Source organism: Myotis brandtii, unplaced genomic scaffold (assembly GCF_000412655.1).
Source record: "Myotis brandtii unplaced genomic scaffold, ASM41265v1 scaffold77, whole genome shotgun sequence".
Classification (NCBI taxonomy): domain Eukaryota; kingdom Metazoa; phylum Chordata; class Mammalia; order Chiroptera; family Vespertilionidae; genus Myotis; species Myotis brandtii.
The window spans coordinates 458,916-484,168 of NW_005371082.1; the positions used below are offsets into that span (position 1 = coordinate 458,916).

The 25,253-nt window shown below is 36.3% G+C and overlaps 1 protein-coding gene across 12 annotated transcripts in view; it reads left to right on the forward strand.

Annotated features, from left to right (window-relative positions):
• The window catches only part of PDS5B (PDS5 cohesin associated factor B), a 247,429-nt gene extending 226,611 nt beyond the window's left edge, over positions 1 to 20,818 (forward strand). For 7 of the 12 annotated variants that reach the window (XM_014530742.1, XM_014530741.1, XM_005883135.2 and 4 more), the window contains 4 exons: positions 2,713 to 3,155; positions 3,246 to 3,356; positions 15,839 to 15,977; positions 17,943 to 20,818. In XM_014530742.1, the coding sequence (XP_014386228.1) occupies positions 2,713 to 3,155; positions 3,246 to 3,356; positions 15,839 to 15,977; positions 17,943 to 17,978 (729 nt within the window). In that variant the 3' untranslated portion in view covers positions 17,979 to 20,818. Of the gene's footprint in view, positions 1 to 2,712; positions 3,156 to 3,245; positions 3,357 to 4,187; positions 4,269 to 15,838; positions 15,978 to 17,942 lie in introns of those variants that run through there. The other 5 variants (XM_005883136.2, XM_005883138.2, XM_005883139.2 and 2 more) reach the window with 4 other exon arrangements.
• Positions 20,819 to 25,253: the final 4,435 nt, after the last annotated feature.

The window sequence follows — 25,253 nt, forward strand, 5'->3', positions numbered from 1 at the left end:
AGGGGTCCCAGACTGGGAGAGGGGAAAGGCCAGGCTGAGGCCCCCCCCCCCCGAGTGCACAAATTTTTGTGCACCAGGCCTCTAGTCTGTATATATAACTAACTTCACTCTGTTGATTTTACTTTCTTTAGGTATACACTGGGGGGAAAGTGGATTGACTTCAACCCAATAACCACTACAACAACCAAATTAGATAGAGAGATGACAGATAGATCTAAATGTGATCTTAAAAAGAAATAGTGAGAACCTTTGTGGAGAAAATATCAAAAACTAAGAAACATAGAAGACTTGAACAAAGAGAAGAAATATGCTATGTTCCTTCATAGGAAAAATGAATTTAAAAGATGACAGTTTTTCCCCAGCCAATGTGGCTCTGTTGGTTGGGCATTGTCCTGTGTACCAAAGGGTTGCCGGTTCAATTCCTGGCCAAGGCACGTGCATGCCCAGGTTGCTGGCCTGGTGGGGGGTGTGCAGGAAGAAGTTGATCAATGTTACATTCTCGCATCAATGTTTCTCCATCTCCCTTTCGCTCTCTCTAAAAATCAGTAAACTATTCCTAAAAGTAAAAAAAAAAGATGACAATTTTTTCTAAATTAATATATAATTGGCCCAGCCTGTGTGACTCAATGGTTGAGCATCAACCTGTGAACAATTTGATTCCTGGTCAGGCCACATGCCTGGTCTGGGGGCTCGATCCCCAGTAGGGGGCTTGCAGTAGGCAGCCGATCAGTGATTATCATCATTGATGTTTCTATCTATCTCTCCCGCTCCCTTCCTCTCTGAAATCAATAAAAATATGTATTTAAATTAATATATAACTACAATTCCAGTGTGATTTTAAGTCCTCCATGTGAAAGAATAAATGGATTAAAAAAAGAGGAGTAAATCATAAGATCAACCAAACCAGACACATAGTTATGATTAGTAAAATATTGTACTGCAGTTTTAATACCCCCAAACATTACTTTTTAACACATAATAAAGAATAAAGGAAGCATTACAAATCAGTAATTTTGAAAGAATTGAATGTCTCTTTTGGGGGTGGGAGTAGGAAAAAGCAGTTTACAACCTCGTCTCATATCCTATTCTAAAACAAGGTAACAAATAATGTCTTGTCTGACTGGGCTGCCATAACAAAATACTATAAACTGGGTAACATAAAACAATAGAAATTAATTTTCTCACATTTCTGAAGATTGGAAAAGTTAAGATCAAAGTTCTGACCAATTCAGTTCCTGGTGAGAGCTTTCTTTTGGTTAGCAGATGGCCACCTTCTTGTTGTGTCTTTACATGATGAACACATATATTGACAGAGAGCACTCTGTTGTTATCTCATAAGATCACTAATCCCATCATATGGGCCTCAACCCGCATGACCTCATCTCAACTGAAGTACCTCTTAAAGGCTCTATCTCCAAATACATCACGTTAGAGGTTGTGGCTTCAACCAGTGAAGTTTGTAGAGACACAATTCAGTCCATAACAAATAGTTAACAAATTTTTAAAATATGCAGAAGTGTAAAAGAATATAGATTAAAACACTAGGACTCCAGGAAACAAATGGAAAAGGGTATAATACCAATGACATAATTAGGCAGTTCACAAATAGGAAATGCACAACTAATTAAACATTTTAAAATTACAGGTAGATCATTTTTGTTTTCAGTGATTTTTAACAATGTAAATTGGTACAAACTTTGGAAGTTAACTTATTACTATAAACTTACATATTTGTGTGTTTTATGTTGTATTTGTGTATATGGAGAGCATTATACATGTTCATACATACTATTCTTCATTGATTTGGAGAATTTTTTGTCTCTATCTGCTGGTAAATGCATAAATTCTCTAAATTTAGACTAGGATTTTATTTTAAACTAGAGGCCCAGTGCATGAATTCATGCACGGGTGGGGTCCCTTGGCCTGGCCGATGATCGGGGCTGATTGGGGCCGGCCGGTGCAGGGGAGGGACCATCGGAGGTTGGCCGGCCACGGGAGGTTGGCTGTGGGAGTGCACTGACCCACCAGGGGTCAGCTTCTCATTGGGAGTCTGCCCCCTGGTGGTCAGTGCACATCATAGCGACCAGTCGTTCGGTCACTTAGGCTTTTATACATATAGATTTGAAAGTCACTGACTTTTAAAATTATTTTTGTTACCTGGGATAAAGCAGTATCTTTGATTCAGAAATGTGTTCAAAATTTAATAAATGTTTAACTTTTATATTTTGCCACTTTTGTTTATAAAACAAAAAAAGTCCTTTTATGATATATAAAGCATGATATATAACATAGGTATTTTATGTCTTACTATATACTGTGTGGTAAAATTAGAATTACTCGAATATCAAAACTGATCCATTATATTTTAATATAGCCATCTATTATTCAAGCATTGAATTAGAATGTTCTTTTTATGTGTGTGCCTTTTGTTAAAATTTATAATTTAATAAAATAGTGGTCTTGAGAGGTTTCCATTTGAGGCTTTCTAGCTTAAGTAAAAATAAATGATTACCCTCTAATCCCAGATAATTTTTTAAATTATAAAACTAATAATAAAAGCAAGTAAAGTTGTGGTTCTGATATATTTAAGAACTCTATACTTTATTTAGGTATATTTTTATGACAAAAGTGCATAATAGATTTTTTTGTTTGTTTCATTCAAAATATGCTTACTAACAATTTTATATTTGAAATTGTGATTTTTATTCCTAGTCTGAATTGGACAAACCTAGAAGCCGGAAAAAAACATCAGCCACCGATTCAGAAGAGAAATTAGGTATGGATGACCTGACTAAGTTGGTACAAGAACAGAAACCTAAAGGCAGTCAGCGTGGACGGAAGAGAGGCCATACAACTTCAGAGTCCGATGAGCCACAATGGCCTGAGGAAAAAAGGCTCAAAGAAGATATGTTAGAAAATGAGGATGAACAGAATAGTCCACCAAAAAAAGGTAAAAGAGGCCGACCACCAAAACCTCTTGTTGGAGGAGGTACAACAAAAGAAGAACCAACAATGAAAACTTCTAAAAAAGGAAGCAAAAAAAAATCTGGACCTTCAGTAGTAGAAGAAGAGGAAGAAGAGGAAAGACAAAGTGGAAACACAGAACAGAAGTCAAAAAGCAAACAGCACCGAACTTCAAAGAGAGCACAACAGAAGTAAGTATGTGTAACTCTAAACTGCATATATTTAGTTACTATATTATAAATCATAACTTGATGCTATCCACATTTGGGTCTTCTCCAAAGCAGAGCAGAATCTCCTGAGACTAGTGCACTTGAATCCACACAATCCATACCACAGAAAGGACGAGGAAGACCATCAAAAACGCCATCACCATCACAACAAAAAAAAAATGTGTAAGTTGTAAATAATGTTAAATTTCAAACCAATTTCAAATTATTTTTCAGAAGTTTATAAGTTTTTAAATATACATAAAGATGCATTTAAATGCCATATATTTAGCTCCAACACACTAGGTAAGGTAAAGTTTTTATATACTTTACCTAGGTGATTGATATTCCAATTAACCCTCTGGTAACTTTTGTACATTTTTACAGGTTTTAGGCAAATTTTTATGAATACCAAATAGTTTATTATTTCCAATACAGATTTTATGGTACCTAAAGAGGTGTTGATGTATTTTTAAATAATCATAACATATTGACCTGGTTGCCTTATCATTCCATACTACGATTTTTCTTCCTGTCTTTCCTCAGCAGCTTTTAAAAAAAATAGCTTTTATGCTTATGCTTTTATTCTTTGAACTATGTAGGAAAGTAATGGCATTATTTTTTTAAATTACATCCATAGAAATTATCACATGCAGATCTCAAGTTTTTGATGTTTAGATTTTGTTTGTTTTAGTCAAATTAATACATCTATATCCAGATAGTTTTGGATGGTCACACAGTCACATGTTTATCTGAGAGTTACAATAACAGATTTGTATCCAAAATGTTAAAGTGATAGGAGTATTTATGCTGTAATTTGTAAATTTTGCACTTTTTCTTCTCAGTTATTTAAGTGGAAATAGAATGGCATGTCTTTGTTTAGTGAGGAAATCCCCAGTTTTTCTCAGAGTAATTCTATTATATAACTACATCAGTGGGTTGACTTTTCAGAGTTGCCCGCACACTTTGGTTAAATAGTTATCTTAGAAGTTTTTCCTATTCCTGTGTATTCCACAGGAAGAGGAAAAGTTTCCTGAGTGTCTAGCCAGTACTTCATGCCTTCTTCCATTTGATTTTTCCCTCAGGTAAAAAGTAAAGGTAAGTACATGTTCTTGGCAGCTTCATTATGTTTTGATTCAACCATGGAAAATCATTGGTATTAACAAAGGAATTCTTAAGTAATGTTAAATTCCCATGATTAATTTTATAACAAGGAAATGATGGCTCATAACTTTATTTATATTTGGGCTTAAATTATTATCATGTTCTCTCATAAAACGACATAAGTTCTCACATGAATGTTCTAAAACAAACAAGTATTTATTTTTAAAAATCAATACAGTCTGGTTGGCGTGGCTCAGTGGTTGAGCATTGACCTATGAACCAGGAGGTCATGGTTCGATTCCTGATCAGAGCACATGCCCAGTGGGCTCAGTCCCGTGTGGGGTGTGCAGAAGGCAGCCAATCAATGATTCTGTCTCTCTCTCCCTCTCCCTTTCTGAAATCAATAAAAATATATTTTAAAAATAAATAAAAAGAATGTCAGTTTCCAAAAAAAATCAATACAGCCCTGGTTGGTGTACTCAGTTGGTTGGAGCATTGTCCCATACATCAGAGGGTATCGGGTTCTATTCCTGGTCGGGACACATACCTGGGTTGTGGGTTAATCCCCAGCCCTGGTCAGGGTGCATGTGAGAGGCAACCAATCATTATTTCTCTCTTTCTCTTACTATCTCTCTCTGTTTCTCTCTTCCTCTTCCCTTCTCTCTAAAATTCACTGAATATATCCTCAGGTGAGGATTTAAAAAAAAGCACAGAAAGAGACTCTTTATTCTGTTTTAACAGCCTATCTTCTCTTCGCTAGGAAGCTCTGTTTTTAGAGCTGTTAAAATAACATTAAATTTGCCTATTTTTCTTCTGACCTCAGTGAAATTAAGGACCATTGTATCATTTTCTGTGTAATTCCTTATGTATTTTCTTACGTTAATTCTGAAAAACTAAATCAAGTCCAAAAAAAATGCATAGGGAGATCCAAGATGGAGGCGGAGTAGATGGAAGTTACAACTTAACCTCCTCCCAGGACCAAACTGGAATTACAATTAAATTATAGAACAATCATCCTAAATAGCCTGCTGAAGAGAAGTAATAACCAAAGATTTATAGAAGAAACCACATCAAGACTGGTAGGAAGGACAGCGACACAAATAAGGCTGGCTCTGCTCCTACTAGTGGCAGCTGAGGTTCCAGAGGCATACCTCAGCTGGGGGGTGTCCTTCTGAGGAAAGAGTGTTCTCAACCACATGCCAGGCACCTCAGCTCGAGCAACAGAACCAGGTAGAGGAGCCCACATAAAATGTGGTTGTGAAAATCAGAGGGGATTCTGTCTGGCAGGGAGAGACAATTCTGCTAGAAATCCAGGCTCCCTTTTAAAGGGCCAACCACTCACCCTTGGCTGTGGTAGAAGAAGGGCAGCTCAGAGATGACTAGCGTTGTGTGAGGAGAGACTGAGTTTTGTGGCTCCACAGAAAGAGCTAAAGAGACAACTGCCAGGATCCCTGTGCTCAGTCCCTCTCCCACATAGCCCATAGATGCCATCTTTCTTGGGGCTAGCAATCACCTCCATATGGCATCAGCCTAGAGTAGTGGTTGGCAAACTCATTTGACAACAGAGCCAAATATCAACAGTACAACAATTGAAATTTCTTTTGAGAGCCAAATTTTTAAACTTAAACTATATAGGTAGGTACGTTGTTATTAACTTAATTAGGGTACTCCTAAGACTTAGGAAGAGCCAGACTCAAGAGACCAAAGAGCCGCATGTGGCTCGCAAGCCGCAGTTTGCCAACCACTGGCCTAGAGGAGAGCTCCCTGTCGCCCCTGAGCTCACACCCAGAAGAGGAATCATCTTCCTGGGCCACTGGTGTAGAGGTCCTGGTGTCAGACTGAGTTACGTGGCTCTCGGGCTAGGGCCATTTCCTGTATCTTCCCTCAAGCTTGACCAGTGCCATCCCTTCACAGGAGATCTAATATCCCACCCTCCCAACACCCAGGTTCTCCAGGCAGAATGTGGGACAGACTGAGTTGTGTGGCTTTATGACAAAGGACATTTTTCCTCTCATGCCTAACCGGTGCAGAACCTTCCTTCACACCATCAAATCTTGGTCTGTTTGGGCCTGATAAGTTCTGCTGGCCTCACCCTGACAACTCTCTGAGGCCCTGCCCCACCAAAAGGTCTGTAGGTACTGGGCAAGGGACAGCTAGACTTGGTATGCCTTAGGACAGTGGTTCTCAACCTGTGGGTCGCGACCCCTTTGGGGGTTGAATGTCCCATTCACAGGGGGTCGCCTAAGACCATCGGAAAACACATATATAATTACATATTGTTTTTGTGATTAACACTATGCTTTAATTATGTTCAATTTGTAACAATGAAAACACATCCTGCATATCAGATATTTACATTACAATTCATAACAGTAGCAAAATTACAGTTATGAAGTAGCAACGAAAATAAGTTTATGGTTGGGGGGTCACCACAACATGAGGAACTGTATTAAAAGGTCGCAGCATTAGGAAGGTTGAGAACCACTGCCTTAGGACATTTACTGAGTGGCCTTAGACCCAGCACTGACTCCAGGTTTGAATCTGTATCAATCTGGTGAATACCACTCACTTCTACCTAGTCACTCACTAAGAACCTATCTCATGCAACTTGAGTATGGCCAGAGGTTCTTTTATTAACTGAGCCTAACAGGTAGGCAACTGTTGGATCTTGGGGTGCCTTGGGCCTTTTCCTGCCCTGCCACCATGTATGATGCTGGTGTAAGCTGACCTTGGTGCACACTTTGGCCCCTCCATGCACTTCCAGGCTTAGAAGAGGTAGCCACAAACTGCATACCATTGTAGTTCCAAACAGGTGGCCCAAGGCCAGTCTAAGGCCATATCTGACATTGACCTGCACCAGATTCCTTCCCAAAAGGCCCCAGAACGAACACACCTGGTGGTGTGCTGCAAACCACATCAGAGACAGGACCCAATTAGCTCCACAAGCGGCACATCCAAAGGAGGATCTCAGTAGGAACTAGACACCGCTGGGATGAATTCCATTTCATGTGGTCATCAGTCTCACAATAGCGAATATACTGTGGTTGGCATCAATCCTCACTGTCAGCCAGCCTGAGGGTTGGCCCACACATGAAGGGGCCAACAGCAATCACGACTCGACTACAATAGGAGGCCAGCAGCAATCAAAACTCTACAACACCAACATAATCCACAAAAGGGAGCATCATGCTTTGGTGATAAGGGAGACTGTGCCACTTAGCTCCATAGGACACCTACTACACTAGGCTACCATTCCAGGACTGGGAGATATAGCAAATCTAGCTAATACTCAGATTAAATACAGAGTTGGCCAAAATGCGGAAACAGAAACATGCCCCAAATGAAAAAATGGGAGAAAGCTCCAGAAAAATAAATAAATAGAGGCAAGCAATCTACCTGACACAGAGCTCTAAACAATGGTTATAAGGGTGCTCAAGGAACTTGGGAGAAGAATAGATGAACTCACTGAAAATTTAAAGACATACAGAGCATAAAAGAGGACATAGAACCCATAAAAAAGAACCAGTCAGAATGGAAGAATACAATATCTGAAATGAAGAATATACTAAAGGAATAAACAATAGGTTGAATGAAGTAGAGGACCAAATCAGTGATTTGGAAAAACAAGGTAGCAGAAAACACCCAAACAGAGCAGCAAAAAAAATCTTTTAAAATGAGGATAGTTTAAGGGACCTTTGGGACAACATGAAGCATAACAACATCCACATGATAGTGTTACCAGGAGAAGAGAGGAGAGCAAGGGATTGAGAACCTATCTAAAGAAATAATGACTGAAAACTTCCTTAGCCTGGTGAAGGAAAAAGACACACAAGTCCAGGAAGCTCAGAGAGCCCCAATCAAGATGAACTCAAAGAGGCTCACACTAAGACATAAATAAAATGGCAAAGGTTAAAGAAAAAGAGAATCTTAAAAGCAGCAAAACAAAGACCGTTTCCTACAAGGGAGATCCCATAAGATTGTCAACTGATTTCTTGACAGAAACATTTCAGGCCAGACGGTATTGGCACAAAATATTCAAAGTGAAAAAAAGCAAGGACCTACAACCAATACTGTTCTACCCAGCAAGGCTATCATTTAAAATTGTTAAAGAGTATTCTTTAAGAAGAAAGAGAAGCATAGTTATAAAGAATAAAATGGCAATAAATTCTTATTAATAATCACATTAAATGTAAATGGCTCAAATGTTCCAATTAAAAAACATAGGGTATGATTAGAATAGAAAACATAACTGGATTAGAAAGCATGACTCATATATATGCTATCTACAAGAGACCTATCTTAGAATGAAAGATGCACACAGACTAAAAGTATAAAGATGGAAAAAGATGTTTCATGCAAGTGAACATGAAAAAAAAAGCTGGGGGAACAATACTTATGTGATACAAAATAGATTTTAAAAAAAAAGGCTATAGTAAGGCAAAGCCTGACACTGCATAATGATAAAGGAGTCTAACATAGGAGCACCTTAAATATGTAAAGCAAATATTGATGGATATAAAAGGAGAGATTGACAGTAATAGTTGTAGTAAGGGACTTTAACACCCCATTGACATCTTCCAGTCAGTAAACAAGGAAACAGCAGCCTTCAATGACACACTAGGCCAGGTGGATTTAATTAATATTTTAGAGCATTTCAACCCAAAGCAGCAGAATATACATTCTTTTCAAGTGCACATGTAAAATTTTGTAGTATAGACCACATATTAAGCCACAAACAAACTCAGTGAATTTAAGAAGATTGAAATGTCAAGCATCTTCTCTGATCCCAATGAAATGAAACTAGAAATCAATTACAAGAAAAAACTGGAAAACACACAACATGGAGTCGAAATAACATATTAATAAACAATGAATGGGTTAACAATGAGATCAAGGAAGAAATCAAAAGGTGTCTTGTGAGAAGTGAAAATGGGAATACTAGGTGTACCAGTTAATGCAGATTTTTTTCAATAGATGGAGTTACGCATATGTTGATATATATGCAATTTGATATGTATGCCATTTTGTTGTATTGTCAGCAAGCTTCAAAACTTCATATGTCAAATTTGCTGAAGGTAAAAAAATAGATATTTTGCTTAAAAATGTCAAATTTTGTGCCAAAAAAAGCATTTGCAGGATGTTTTAATTCATTACTTTATTTTGAAGAAAAAGTTATTATATACTTCGGGAAGCTTATGGTGAACATGCTCCATCTCAAGATACTTATGAACACTGGTTTAAATGCTTTAAAAGTGAGATTTCGATATGAAAGACAAAGAATGTCCAGGTCAACCGAAAAAGTTTGAAGACCAACAGTTACAAGCATTATTGGATGAAGATGCGTGTCAAACTCAAAAACAACCTACAGAAAGATTAAACGTTGCTCAGCAAACAATTTACGATTGTGTACAAGCAATGGGAAAGATTTTGAAGGAAAGTGGGTGCCAAATCAACTGAACGAAAGACAAATGGAAAACCTAAAAGTCATCAGTAAAATGTTGCTTCATCTGCACAAAAGAAAGTCTTTTTTGCATCGAATTGTGACTGGTGATGAAAAGTGGATTTATTTTGGGAATCCCAAATTCACAAAATCATGGGTTGATCCAGGTCAACCATCAACATCGACTGCAAGGCCAAATCGCTTGGGAAAGAAGACAATGCTCTGCGTTTGGTGGGATCAAGAAGGTGTGGTGTATTATGAGCTTCTAAAACCAGGTGAAACTGTTAATACTGATCGCTACCGACAACAAATAATCAATTTGAACCACGCTTTGATCGTGAAATGACCAGAATGTGCCAGAAGACATGGCAAAGTAATTTTGCTTCATGATGATGCACCATCACACACTTCAAAACCAGTTAAAGACACGTTAAAAGATGTTGCCTGGGAAGTATTAACACACCCGCTATATTCACCAGACCTTGCTCCTTCAGATTGCCACTTGTTCCAATCGATGGCACATGCACTTTCTAAGAAGCACTTCAAAACATACGAAGGAGTAGAAAATTGGGTCTCTGAATGGTTTTCCTCAAAACAAGAAAAGTTCTATTGGGACGGTATCCACAAGTTACCTGAAAGATGGGGGAAATGTGTGGCTAGCGATGGACATTACTTTGAATAAAGCACTTTTGATGTTTCTCTTGAAATTATCGTGTTTTCTTTGATTACAAAATCCGCCATTATTAACCGGTACACCTATTACAACAACTGGAAATCTATTGGGACAACAATGCAGTTCTACAAGGGAAATTCATAGCCTTACAAGCCTACCTCAAGAAACAAAAAAAAACCATCAAATAAACTATCTCACTTTTCACTTAAAGGAACTAGAAAAGGTAAACCAACAAAGTCCAAAGTGAGTAGAAGGAAGGAACTAATAAAAATCAGAATGGAAATATAATTAGAAAACAGTACAAAAGATCAATGAAACTACACTAGTTCTTTGTAAAGATAAACAACATTGGTAAACCCTCAACCAGAGTCATCATGAAAAAAAGACAAAGGACCCAAATAAAATCAGAAATGAAAGAGGAGAATTAAAAATGGATACAAATTCAAAAGATTACAAGAAAATATTATGAACAACTATAAATCTACAAATTGGACCATCTGGAAGAAATTTATAAGTTCCTAGAAGCTTACAGTCTTTTCAAATTGAATCAGGAAGAAACAAAATCTGAACAGACTGATTATAACTAATGAAATAGAAGCAGTAGTAAAAAAAAAACTTCCAGCAAACAACAGTCCTGAACTGGATGACCTCACAGGTGAATTTTATCAGACATTCAAAGAAGAATTAATACCTATCCTTCTGAAACTATTCCAGAAAATTCAAGAGGAGGGAAGATTCCCAAGCTCATTTTACGAGGCCATATTCTAATTTTAAAGCCAGATAAATACACTACAAAGAAAGAAAATTAAAGGCCAATATCCCTGCTGAACATAGATGCTAAAATTACTTCAACAAAATATTAACAAACCAAGTTCAGCATTGCCTTAAAAGGATAATAATGTTTTGGTCAAGTGGCATTTATTCCTGGGATGCAAGGTTGATACAACATCTGCAAATCAATTAAGGTGATACACCACATAAACAAAATGAAGGATAAAAATCATATCAATAGATGCTGAAAAAGCATTTGTTGTAATCCAGCATCTGTTTATTATTTAGAAAAAACTCAGCAAAGTGGGAATAGAGGCAACATACCTCAGCTTTGAAGGTGACAAACCCACAGCCAACATTATACTGAACAGGGGAAAACTAAAAGTGTTTCCCTTAAGATCAGGAAACAAGACAGGGCTATCCACTTTCACCATTCTTCTTCAACAGTATGAACAGTCATAAAAACAGATGTGTATAGATGAATGGAACAGGATAGAGAACCCAGAAATAAGCCCATGCCTGAATGGTCAATTAGTATTTGACAGAGGAAGCAAGAACATACAATGGGATAAAGACAATCTATTCAATAAATCGTGTTGGGAAAATTGGAGAGGTACTTGCAAAAAATGAAACTGGACATCCACCTTACATCATATACAAGAATAAACTCAAAATGGATTAAAGACTTAAATGTAAGACTGGAAACCATAAAATAGAAGAAAATATAAGCAGTAAAATCTTGGATATTTATCTTAGAAACTAGAGGCCCGGTGCACAAATTCGTGCATGGGTGGGGTCCCTCTGGGTGGCCTGCAGGGATTGGGCTGAAACCCTCAGTCCAACGCTGCCTGCAGCTCCTACCTGCCTCTCCCGCTCATCCCAGCCCTACTATGCCTGCCACAGGCTCACGCCCAATCAGTCCCAATTGGGAGAGGCTTGTGCTGCTGCAGCAGAGCTCACCAGCCATGAGCCCTGCATCTGGTGCCCTCCCAAGGGGAGTGGCCTGCGGGATCGGGCTGAAACCGGCTCTCCATCGTCCCCCGAGGGGTCCCGGATTGCGAGAGGGTGCAGGCCAGGCTGAGGGACCCCACTGGTCCATGATCAGGCTGGGGAAGGACCGTGGGAGGCTCCAGGGCATGTCTGGCCCATCTCGCTCAGTCCGATCAGCCGGACCCTAGCAGCAAGCTAGGCTACCAGTCGGAGCATCTGCCCCCTTGTGGTCAGTGCACGTCATAGCGACTGGTCAACCGGTCGACTGTCTGCTCCTTGGTGGTCAGTGCACATCATAGCGAGCGGTTGAGCAGCCTTAACATATCATTAGCATATTACCCTTTAATTATATAGGATAATTTTTTCTGATATAGCTCCTTGGCAAGGGAAACAAATGGGACTGCATAAAACTAAAAAGGTTTTGCATATCAAAGTAACCATCAACAAAATGAAAAGACAACCTACTGAATAGGAGGTCATTTTTGCCAATAAGACATCTGATAAGGGGTTAATATCCAAAATGTAATAAAGAAATTATAAAACTCAACATCAAAAAATCAAACAATCCAATTGAAAAATGGTCAAAATACCTGAATAGACAGTTCTCTAAAGTGGACATACAGATGGCTAATGGACATGTGAAAATACGCGCAATGTCACAAATCATTAGAGAAATGCAAATTAAAGAGAGTAAAATATCACCTCACACCTATCATCAGTAATTCAACAAACAAGTGTTGGCAAGGATGTGGAGAAAAGGAAATCTTCATGCACTGCTGGTGGAAATGCGGATTGATGCAGCCACTATTGAAAACAGTATGGAGTGTACTCAAAAAATTAAATGTGAAACTGCCTTATAACCGAGGAATTCCACTTCTGGGTTTTTGTTCAAAAAAACCCAAAGCACTAATTCAAAAGAATATATGCACCCATAAGTTTATTATAGCATTATTTACAATAGCCGGGATATGGGAGCAACCCAAATGCCCATGAAAAGATGAGTGGGTAATGAACATGTGATACAAATACACAATGGAACATTACTGTGAAAAAGAACAAAATCTTACCATTTGCCACAGCATGAATGGACCTAAAGGGTAATTATGCTCAGTGAAATAATTCAGAGAAATACCATATGATTTCACTTACATGTGGAAACCAAAGAGCAAACAAAAAAAGAAAGTGAAACATTCATAGATACAGAGATCAGACTAGTGGTTGTCAGTGGAGAGAGGGATTTGGGGCGGGGGGGGGCGGGGGTAGGTGTGGAAAGGTTGAAGAGATTAAGAAGTACAAATTGGTAGTTTCAGAATTGTCACAGGGATGTAAAATACAGCATAGGGAATGTAGTCAATAATGTATTAGGGGGGGGAAATTTTGTAAAGCATAGGATTGTCTAATCACTATGCTGTACACCTGAAACCAATATAAAATAATACTGAAGTTAAACTGGAATGGAAAATTTTAAATAAATAAAATATTTTAAAATGCTTGGTTTTAGCATGGATTGAACAATACATCTTTTAGTGTTTTTTGTTTGTTTTTTGTTTTTAATTTATTGATTTTAGAGAGAAAGGGAGAGGGAGAGAGGGAAGGATAGAGAGAAACATCGATTTGTTGTTCCACTTACTTATGCAATTATTGGTTGATTCTTATATGTGCCCTGACTGGGAATGGAACCCACAACCTTGGTGCATTGGGCAGATTCTCTAACCAACTGAGCTACCCAGCCAGGGCTGAACAATACATCTTTTGGATTGCTTATAGAAGTGGTAACATAATATTCTTAATTTTAAAAAATATTTCTCAATAGGGATATATTTTATTAAATGGTGGTATCTTATATATTTTTGATTGCCTTGTATGTTTTAGAGAATACTAATTGCTAGGCAATAAAATAGCACAAAACACATTCTTGTCCTCCTGCAACTTAACCATGTAAATGGGCATGTAGTTGTAAAATAATCACATGTAAATATGAATTCTAATTTTTTATATGTGCACTGCAGAAAAAACTTAGGCTGCTATAAGAATGTAATGGGAGAGCTGGGAAATCAGGAAAATTTTCTCTTGAGAAAGTGTAAAGTTGATTCCTTGAGAATAGTAGTAATTAGACTGCTAGAGTTCAGGGAAAAGAACATTTTAGGTGGCAGGATCACTGTATTTGAAGTTTATGAAGTGGGAAAAATATTGTCAAAATTGAAAGATGGCAAGTGTTGGCTGGGTTGTAGTTGTGAGGAATTGGGGAGTGGAAGGAGATTCGAAAGGAGAGAGGTAGGCAAGGATTGTCTGCAAGGCCTTATGTACCATGTTAAGAGGTAGTTATCCTGGGGAGTGATATCAGCTGTGTTTACTATTTTAAAAGATTACTTTGTTGGTTTGTTGGTTAAAGTTCCATACTAGTCGGGTGGGGGGAGGGGGGGGATTAGGTATTGGAATCCAGGGACTCCTACTGAGATAGACTAATAAGCGAGGACTAGGGAAACTAAGAAAAATAGTTATACATCAATTTGCAGCCATCTAGTATATCCTGTCTATCTTCTCTAAACCAAGGACACTTAAGAGTAAATGGTTTAGCCCTGGCCAGTGTAGTTCAAGTTAGAGTTTAGACTCCAGCTCCCAAGAGTCTCAGTTTCGATTCTTGGTCAAGGGCACATACCTGGGTTACAGGTGCGATTCCCAGCACGGCCTGAGGCAACCAATCACATTGATGTTTCTCTTGCTCCCCTCTTTCTTTCTCCCCTCCCTCCTTCCCTTGCACTCTCTAAAAATCAGTGGAAAAAATATCCTTGAGTGAGGATTAACAACAAAAAAAGAGTAAATGGTTTATACTTTTCCCCAACCAGAGGGTAAATAGCTTAAATCACCCTACTGGAAGATAGATAGCAGAAATCCAATTATAGCCATTGGCCAATCATACCCAAGGATAGGTAAAGTTAAGAGAATAAATCGCATTTTAGTACATCACCAAAAAAAAAAAAAAAAAAAGAAGAAGATTACTTTGTTAAGAGAAGAACCAAGAGATGAGAATATTTGGAAATATGTAGTAGCATTAGAAGTGGAGTGAAGTGAATGGGTTTGAGATTTCCTTATAAATTGAATCTTTAGGGCCAGATAAAGAGTGGTATACTATTAAGGAAGACTCTGGATTTTCTGCTTTGAGCAGCTCAGTAGATACAAATGCCTTTTACTATTTGGGAAAGATTTTTAAAAAGCAGAATCTGAGTTATGTTTTTAATTCCTTTATGGTGTTGGTCTCAGTCACACTTATTTTTTGTTACTTGGTAGATGTTTGTATGTAAGATTCTAGATTGAACACTGTTTTAGGGTTCAGAATATAAGAAAAATATTTCCACCCTGTCCAGTTGTTTGGGCATTGTCCAGTGCACCAAAAGGTTGCCAGTTCGATTCCTAGTCAGGGCACATATACAGGTTGTGGCTCAATCCCTGGTAGGAGGTGTGCAGTAGGCAGCCTGATCAATGTTTCCCTTTCACATCAATGTTTCTCCCTCTCCCTTTCTCTCTAAAAATCAGTAAAAATATTTTTTTAAAAATATTTTCTTATAAGGTTATTAAGGATAAAAATGAAAATCTGAGAATTCATGAGATATTTAAAGCATTCCCTCTACTGAGATGTAATCTAGTTAAAGATTAGCATGTTCATTGTATTTTACCTGTGTTTTACTCTAGCCGTGCAGGACGCTCCAAACAAGCAGCCACTAAAGAAAATGATTCAAGTGAAGAAGTAGATGTGTTTCAGGGTTGCTCTCCTGTCAATGATGATATTCCACAGGAAGAAACAGAAGAAGAGGAAGTTTCTACAGTAAATGTATGTTTTTATTAAAATGCCATGTGTGATAGTGATAACCTGAAAGGTGAGCTGAGGGTTTTTCCTGGGGTCATATCTTGCAACGCTGAAGAATGAGCTCCGCGGACCAGAAGATTTAAGCAAAAGTGTGGAAAATTACAAGCAGATTCAGAATCCCCTCACGGGGAGGGGGGCCCTAATAATGGGCTGCCCCCTTAAATCCTTGTAGTCCAGGGGCATATATTTGCTACAAGTCTGCTCCATGTCTACCTGTGTCTTCACCTGATTGATTCCCTCAATTGTTCTTGCCCAGCAACGGGCCTGAACTTTCCATTTCTGTGTGTTCTTTCTCTCTTCCTATGCTGAACTTTCTGTTTCTATGCATTCGTACACCTTGTTGCTGTAGGCCCTCACTTGTTTTCCCATGCCTCTGGCTTTGAGTCCAGAAACATTTTATTATTTCTGCTTTGTTGGTTTCTGTGATTAGGCTGGCTCAAACTGCCATGTCTACCCCTGCCTATGTTACACCTGCCTTTGTTTTCCACTGTACCTATCTGCCTGCGTTTCAAGTTAACCCTCTCAATAGTATGGAATATAGAAATAGGGTTGGTAAATATTTGGTCACATCTTTTTAGTATTTGATGTTTCTTATAATTCTAAATACATAGTTTTTTCTTCATTAGTTTAGCATTCTGTCATCTACCAGCTTGTATAATGCAGAAGACATCTTTTATGGAAATCTCAAACTGAGTGAGAATAATGAATGTAGCCTAGTGCAAGTGCAAATGTCAAGTTTAAACTGATGTGGAAAAGAACAAGTACCAGTATGATACTGACACTTAAGGCATTTTTATACCTTGATTTTAGAGTGCTGATATCTGTTAAATATACTCTTATTTATGTTTCATTACTTTTTGTTTGAATTTCAAAGTAGAAACTAGAAATTAGTCAGTCATAATAAAATCATAGTTTTTACTAAAATCAGCCTTTGGAATTCATAACATTGGTAATAGACACTTTTTTTTTTTTTTTACAAAAGTAGGAATATGGAACTTCCTGAGGTACTTTTTTTATTTTTTAAGTAATGAATTGTTTTGCCATTTAACATATTTCAGATATTTTACTGTGGAAGAAATATAAATAGTTAAGTAAGAGCTGTTCTCCTGGTAATACTAATGCTGAATCTTTGGATCAGCTCAGTCAGCCATCTTATTTGAGAAATCAGTGTACTGTGATCAAGTCCCAGAGTTGATCCCCACTTCTCTGACCTATTTAAAATATAATTAGCTCTTCAATCTGCGGCAGAATTCATTTATGTGAATGGATTAACACTACAGAAAAATATGCTGCATTGTGGTCTCAAACTAGCTGAGCTTCTTTCTTAACGGGTTTTTTGGGGATGTAAAAATAAGGTGAAAGAGTCTCTGATATCTTCATCAAAGAAAAACTATACTGTTAATTAAATTAAAATACTGTCCTTTTTATATTCCTCTTGTTTGAACTAAAGTTTTATGCTTTCATTACCTATTGCCAATTAATGGGAATGTGTCTGAATTTTAGCTTACTTATATGTATTTGATAGGATCTAAACTCAATAACTATTTTCCCAGAAAGACAGCTGTAAGCCTAAGTTCATAAGTGTCAAATTTTGTCTTATCACAGAAATATAAGTAAAAATATGACATTTGCAATTATTTTACTTGCTGTCTACATAGACTTCTGATCATTTGTTTTTAAAGTTATTAAATAGAAAAGGAATGATTTTTCCTTGCTATTCTGGGAAAAGCTGTTTATGAACATTCAAATATTATATAGGTCTAAATAAGTGATGCAACAAGTTAAAATAGGAGAAAGGTTTCAAGGAGAGAAAAGCAAAGAAAATCAGGACCAAGTAAGAATAATGATTGGTTAAAAAATTATTATAATTGCTATGTCTAATAAATGTGTCCCCATTTTAATTAAGCATCTGATGATTTTTCTTTTAAGGTACGGCGGAGAAGTTCTAAAAGAGAAAGGCGATGAACAAATGTAATAATTTCTATGTGAACACTTAAAAAATCATTTTTCATCAAGCTTGAGGCTGAATAAAACCTTTAATACACAAAATGGGACTGCTGAAGAGTGGACAGTTGGACCTCCCTTTGATGACCTCATATATTTGTGGTCACACTTTAGCCATACGCATGGTGATAACATTGACTTGTGAAAGTGTAATTTGCTATGGCTATGTAGAAATAAACTAAAGAAGAAACTTGTAAATATATTTTTCCTTTTTTTTTTTTTTTTAATGTTTCTGACTTCTAGTGTGCTTGTATAGCTTTTATCTGTGGCTTTAAACTGACAGTACCCAACTGTTTATTGGATCTATTGCTTTGAAAAGAGTTTGTTAGGATAGATCTTAAGCAGTCATCTGTCAGTGTTTGTATTTGTATACTCTGCAGTTTTACTGTGAAAAAATTATTTTTCAACAAATGGTGTCATTTTCTTGATGTCACTATTGGTTGGAGAGTTAAATGGTCTCTTTCCCTTGTGTATCTTACCTAGTGTTTACCCCTAGGCACCCTTAACCTTCAGAGGTGCTAAATCATCTGCTATTACACCTGAACGATGCCTCTGATGGGAGGAAACCACACAAATTGTGAAATACTCCTGAAGTTGATTATTTTACACCTCAGTATTGGTCCCAGAATTTTCTGGCCTTCTATGGCAATGAAAATTTTAAGAAAAAAGATTTAAAATATTTTAATTTTAAAGAATGTGTTATAAAATAATGTACTGAAATCTTTATCCCATTTTATCGTCCCTTTTCAGTTCATATACTCTACTGTATCAATAAAATTCTGTAATTTGAATTAGTTTTTAATAGTCTAGAATGTTATTGTGTATAGATATTTCCTCTTGAACGTGTTCAGAAAATGCAAATTATTACACTATAATATAAAATCTGATATATACACATTAGAAAAGTTTCAGTTCTTCATAACAATGTAAAGGTAATCAGAAAGAAAAAAGTTTTATTGATGCAGTGTGTCTTTATAAGGCTGTTCTTGAAAACAAGAGTTTTGTATTTTATAGTGAGTTGCATGTTTATGAAAAAAATGCTAAAAATGGAATGTGCTCTTTTCTGTAAATTCATATTTAGTTATAGTATATGATAGATTGCCCCATAACATAGTTTTCATCAAGAGTTTATTATTGTTTTTTATTTTGGAGCCAAAAACATTGTTTTGGGAGGAAGGACAAAGTGGGAGTGATATGTCGAACTATATGAGCTACTGTAGTAGGTATTACAGTCTTATGAACTTTTTAAATGAAATTCCACTTTGTCCTGATTGGGAAAAGTGGAAATTTATTTGGATGTAGAGATGATCTTTTCTTTATGGTAAGCTGCAAAATTATAGAAACAAATTACATAAGACAGTATACTTTTACAGTTTTGTAAACTGTATTTTGAACCAAAATTTATAGGTTGTTACTTTATGTGTGGCTAAATTCATTTTAGTATTTCAGGTGCTGTTCTTTTCTTTTTTTCCATGGTTAACATTAGAAAGAAAATCATATTCTAACTTGTTAAATTTATCACATTGAATAATGGAGCATTTTCATGTAACACACTATTATGTTTAAGGTATATTTCCAAGATTGGTGATAATAGATGAGGGATATAATAAAGAAACTATTTTGGAAAATGACATTTTACTATTTTCCAATGCATATCACAATTAATGTGATTATTATTTTTTTAGAGATTTCTCCATGTTAATGAAACTGCCTTTTATTTTTAAAAAATGTTTTTATTTGTGTCTTAATCTCTCAATATTTAGCTGTTCTTTATTTACAACAGTACTGACACCAGTGATTATGGGAGGCTGCTATATATCAAGGCAGCTAATGTTGGACCAAGATACATTGGTTTTTAAACATTTCATTAGCTCAGTTCTCCCATCACGCTGTTTCTATTTCAGCAGTACAAAGGCATGTTTATAAATCTATAAAATAAGAATAAAGGATAGCTTTGTATTTTTGTCATTGACTAAATTGCACCAGGAATGTTTATGGAAGTATATCTTTAAGACCATTTTATAAAACAACAACAACAAAAATGGTTGTGGAGGATTTTTATTTGCATGATCATAGTTAAGCAGATTTCATTGTACATTAATTCGTACATCAGATCACAAAAATGTTCATTGTAGATTCTGTTTAATGGCAATGAGTCTGTGATTTTCTTACACATATGTTCCCTTTTGGGAGAATTATAATGTAAATTTTCCATTTTTCTGTAGAAAAATAGGTGCAATAATTATCAAAATTTTGATGTCCTGTGTCTTCATCTTAAGGGATTATCTTATTATGGTTAAACTTAACATTTCATGTACTAACATTTGGAGAGCCACATACCATAACTAAAGTAAAATTAAGTATATATAAACAATTAATTACTAACAGTGGTTAGCAAGCTCTTCAGTGATAATGTTCATTTTGAAATATGTACTGTAAAAAAAAAATGAGAAAATACTTAACTCACTGTAACAAGTTCCATTATTAAAATCTTGTGATTCTTTAGTGAGGTTATCTTGCTTCACTCTGTGGCAAATCCATTTAATCTACATTGTAATAAAATTTCTTGCTGCAGTGCAACAAGAAGCTTTTTCAGTGATCTCCACTGTATATGTAAATTACAAATGTGGCTATAAAACTTGTTCCAGGTATTATAGGCTGAATTACATTCTGTATCACCTTATAACTTAGAAGTATGATTTTTAAGATTTCCTTTTTGCCCACTTGAAAAATGTCAGGAATTTAAGAATTTGTTTAACTTAGGTATATCTCCTTTACCATATAGTATTATGTCACCATAATGAACAATTGGTATTTAGATAAATAACCAACTTTCAGACACATTATTGGATTTTCTGTGAAGTTGAATAAACATGAAAGCTACTATATAATTGTATTATTTTATTTATGTGAATCTATGTACCTACATATATTTAAATATTTCTACTTAATGAAGAAAGGCAAATTTTAATGATTTTTAATTTTGGAGCCTTTGTTTTATGAAGAGAAAATAATATTTCCCACTAACATTTTTTCAAACTTTTTGTTGAAACTTCTTATGCAATATCTTGGCTGGCAGAGATTTACTAAATATTGTTTAAGCGAAAGGATTGCATAACTGAAGAAAATAAATGTATAATATAAACTTTAAAAGTAAGAACTAAGAAAAATTATTAAGGGCAGTTTTATTAATTTATTCAGCCAATATTTATTGAGTGCCTACTATGTGCTGGGCTAGTAATGGAGAATAAAGTTTTATCAAGACAGAATAAGCCCCTGCCCTTGGTAAGCTTATATTCTCTAAAGGGATGGTGGGAGAATAAGGAAACAATAATCTATAATAATAAAAGGGTAATATGTTAATTAGACCGGACGTCCTTCCTGACAAAGCCAGGGCCGGAGGGAAGCCAGCCAGGGTCCTGGGTGCTGGAGGGAAGCCGGTGCCGGCAGCCAGGTAAATTTGTAATGTCAGATTGTGAAAAGTGGTAGAGAGTAAAAATTGGAGAAGCTATGTTGTATACTCTGAAGCTATATTATTCAGTACATATAATCTAAGATACCTTTTTGATAAAGTGACATTTTTATAATTTTAAAATATTACTTGGTATCTGTATGAATATTTCATGTCTACTTTGATAATAATATAGCCATACCAGTTTTGTTTTAGCTATTGTTTGCATGACAAAACTTTTTCTGTCCTTTCATTTTCAACAAATGTTTGTTCTGTTTAAAGTGTGTGTTGTGTATACATTTTATACTTTGGTCTTGTTATTTTATCCAATCTTAGAATCTTCTTTAATTACATTGTTTGAACTACTTACTTTTAGTGTAATTATTGATATTGTAGGTTTTAAGCCTACCTACCATCTTCTATTTATTTTCTTTTTCCAATCTTTTCTTTATTCATAAATTTTCTTTCTTTTGGCTCAGTAAATTGCTTCTTACTATTTTATCTCTTCTGTTAGCTTTTTAGTTATGCCTGACTATATCTTTTTAGTGGTTACTCTACAGATTGATTATGTTTGAATTATAGTCTATTATATTAATGCTTTTATTACCTCCTGAATAATCCAAGAATTTTAAAACAGTTCAATTCCATTTTCTGCCTTTCTACTCTTTGTGCTATACTTATATATTTTGTGGTTACAAATGCCATGATATTGTTTCTTTAATTAGTATTCTTTCTGCATGTGTATGTGTGTGTTTAATTATAGTTTTTTGCTTCGATCTTAATTTTCCTTCAGCATGAACAACTTCTTTTAGTATTACATATAATGCAGGTCTGGTGGCAGTTAACCTATTCACATTTTGTTTGAAAGTCTTAATCACACCTTCATTTTTGAAGGGTATTTTTATTGGCTACAAAAATCTAGATTGGTAATTTTATTTATTGGGCATTTAAAAGTTATCATTCCATTCTTCTGGATTTCATATTTTCTGTTGCAAAGTGAGTCAAAAACCTTTTTACTATTTGTAGATAATGTGTCTTTTTTTCTGGCTACTTTTAGGATTTTCTCTTTATCTTTGTTTTCAGTAGTTTGACCATGATGAACCTACTTATGATTCTAAACATTTTATCTTGCTTGGGGTTTACTGAGCTCTTGAATCTGTGATTGATGTATCGTATCAGTTTTGAAAAATTCTTGTCCATTATCTTTTCACATGACTTCTACTCTATTATTGTTTCTCTCTTTTTCACACTTCATTGTAAATATATTATACTCTTTGTGTCCCATATGCTTTTTATTTTCTCCATTCTTTCCACTCTTTTTCCTCTGTGTGCTTCATTTTGATATTTCCATTAACCCATCTTCAGATTTACTAATTTTACCTTCTGCCATGTCCAGTTTTCCATTTAACCCATACAGTTAGTTAATTTCAAATATTGTATATTTTAGTTTTAGAATATTTAATTGTATAGATTTTATTTCTCTATTGAAATCTCCATCTTCCTATTCTTTTATTTTTATAACATAGCTGACAAAGATTTGAATTATGTAATGCCAATATCTGAATCATCTCTGGATCTGATCCTGTTGTCTGATTCTTTTATTTTTTTTATTATCAGTTGCATTTGTCCAGTCATACTTATTTCTCCCTTGTAATTTTTTTCTTTTATGCAGGACTGTGTGTACAAAAGAACCAAAGATGTGAAGTTGATGTGATGCCCGCCCCCCCTCCCCCCCACTTTCCAGAAGGGGATTTGTCTTCTTTTCTGTTAGGCCTTATAGAGATTGATCACTTCAATCTACGGCACTAGGTTTGAGTTTCAGTTTTAGTTAGACTTAGTCCACATATTTCAAAAGTCTTTAGGGTAAGACTTGTGTTATAGACAGACTTTTAGCATGGCAAGGCTGCAGGCGATTCCGTTCAGCCTTTCCAGCCTAGCCTCTCAGTGGGAAGGCTATTTTATATAGAATAGCCAAAGAAGGTTCTTTGTAATTCTTTTTTTTTTTTTAATCCTCACCCAAAGATATTTTTTCATTGATTTTTAGAGAGAGGGAAAGAGAAATGACTGTGTGAGAGAAACACATCGACTGACTGCCTCCAGCACGCACTGCGATCAGGGAGGAGCCCACAACCGAGGTACGTGCCCCTGACCGGAATCGAACCTGGGACCCTTCGGTCTGCAGGCCTATGCTCTATCCACTGAGCCAAACCTACTAGGGCCAAAGAAGGTTCTTTGAAAAGAGAACATCCAAATATGGACTTTAAGGATCAAGACATATGCAAACCTGGGGGGGGGGGGGGGGGAGTATCACTGGCAGAGGGAAGAGCATGTACAAAAGTCTTTAAGAAAGAATGAACTTTGAGTACATCAGGGATTTCAGGAAGGATAAGGTTTCAAGTAAAAGTGACCAAGGGATAAAGAGGTAGGAAAGAAAGAAGAAAACAAAGAGCCAGAATATACCTGTATGCCTCTTGGGAGTTTGCTCAAAGTTCGATGGGAATCCATTGTAGGGTTTTGAGTAGAAGAGTGACAAGATCTGACTCTTTTTTTTAATTTTTAAAAATACTGGATTCAACATATTCAAAATTGAAGGTATAACTTTTCCAAATCTGATGTTCATATATCTGAAAATAGAACTAGTAATGCAAATCAGAAATTTAGAAGTTGCTCTGATTCCTCACCCCCATATCAAGTACTATTGAATTTACCTCCTGATTATTCCTGCAACTTTTCTACTTTTTTTTTTAATTCAATATAATGGGGTGGCATTGGTTAAATAAGGTCATACAGGTTTCAAGTGTACATTTCTCTGATACATGATCTGTATAGTGCATTGTGTGCCCACACCATATATTTGACTCCCTTTACTACTTCCCACCACCTTCCCTCTGATAGCCACGATATTGCTGTCTGTGTCTATGAGTTTCAGTTTTATATCCCACATATGAGTGAAAGTATATGGGTCTTAGCTTTTTCTGACTAACTTATTTGGCTTAGCATAATATTCTCAAGGTCCATGTTGTCACAAATGGCAGTATTTCATCTTTTCTTATGGCTAATATTCCATAGTATATATGTACCACAGAAGATGTGAAAGTTTTCTACTTTTTTTCACTAGTGTAATCACCTTTAAGTTCTCATTTCTTTGCCTCTGTACTGGTCTGCTGACATTTACTCTTGCTTGACCTCAAATTCATGTTCACAGTGAAGCTACACAATTGTGAAAGAGTGATCTCATGTATCCCCAACAGCAGCAGCAACAAAAACAGTATAACCCCTACAACCCTGTAGAATTGTGAAAGAGTGATCTCATGTATCCCCAACAGCAGCAGCAACAAAAACAGTATAACCCCTACAACCCTGTAGCAGTTTACCATTGCATTTAGGATAATGTGCACTACAAAGCACTGCATCTTTGGTCACTTCTGTCTAGCCAGTATCTTCATCACCTGTGCCAGCTACACTATTCTTTCAGTCCCTTGTACCTAGTTGCCAGAGGTATTAGAGTGCATATAAAGGTATATAGACACCAGTAAGATAAAGCATATTCCGTAAGCTATGCCTAGAGCACTCTTCCTCTGCTACATCTAGTTATTTCCTACTCATTTTCCCTAAGGATGCCTTTCTTGATTGTCCATGAACAGGACACACTGCCACCCGCAGCCCCACCTCCACCCCCCAACACACACACACACACACACACACACACACACACACACACACACACACATTATGTGCCCTCTTAGCTTACCTCTCCCGTTAGCACTTAGCACAATCTCACTGCC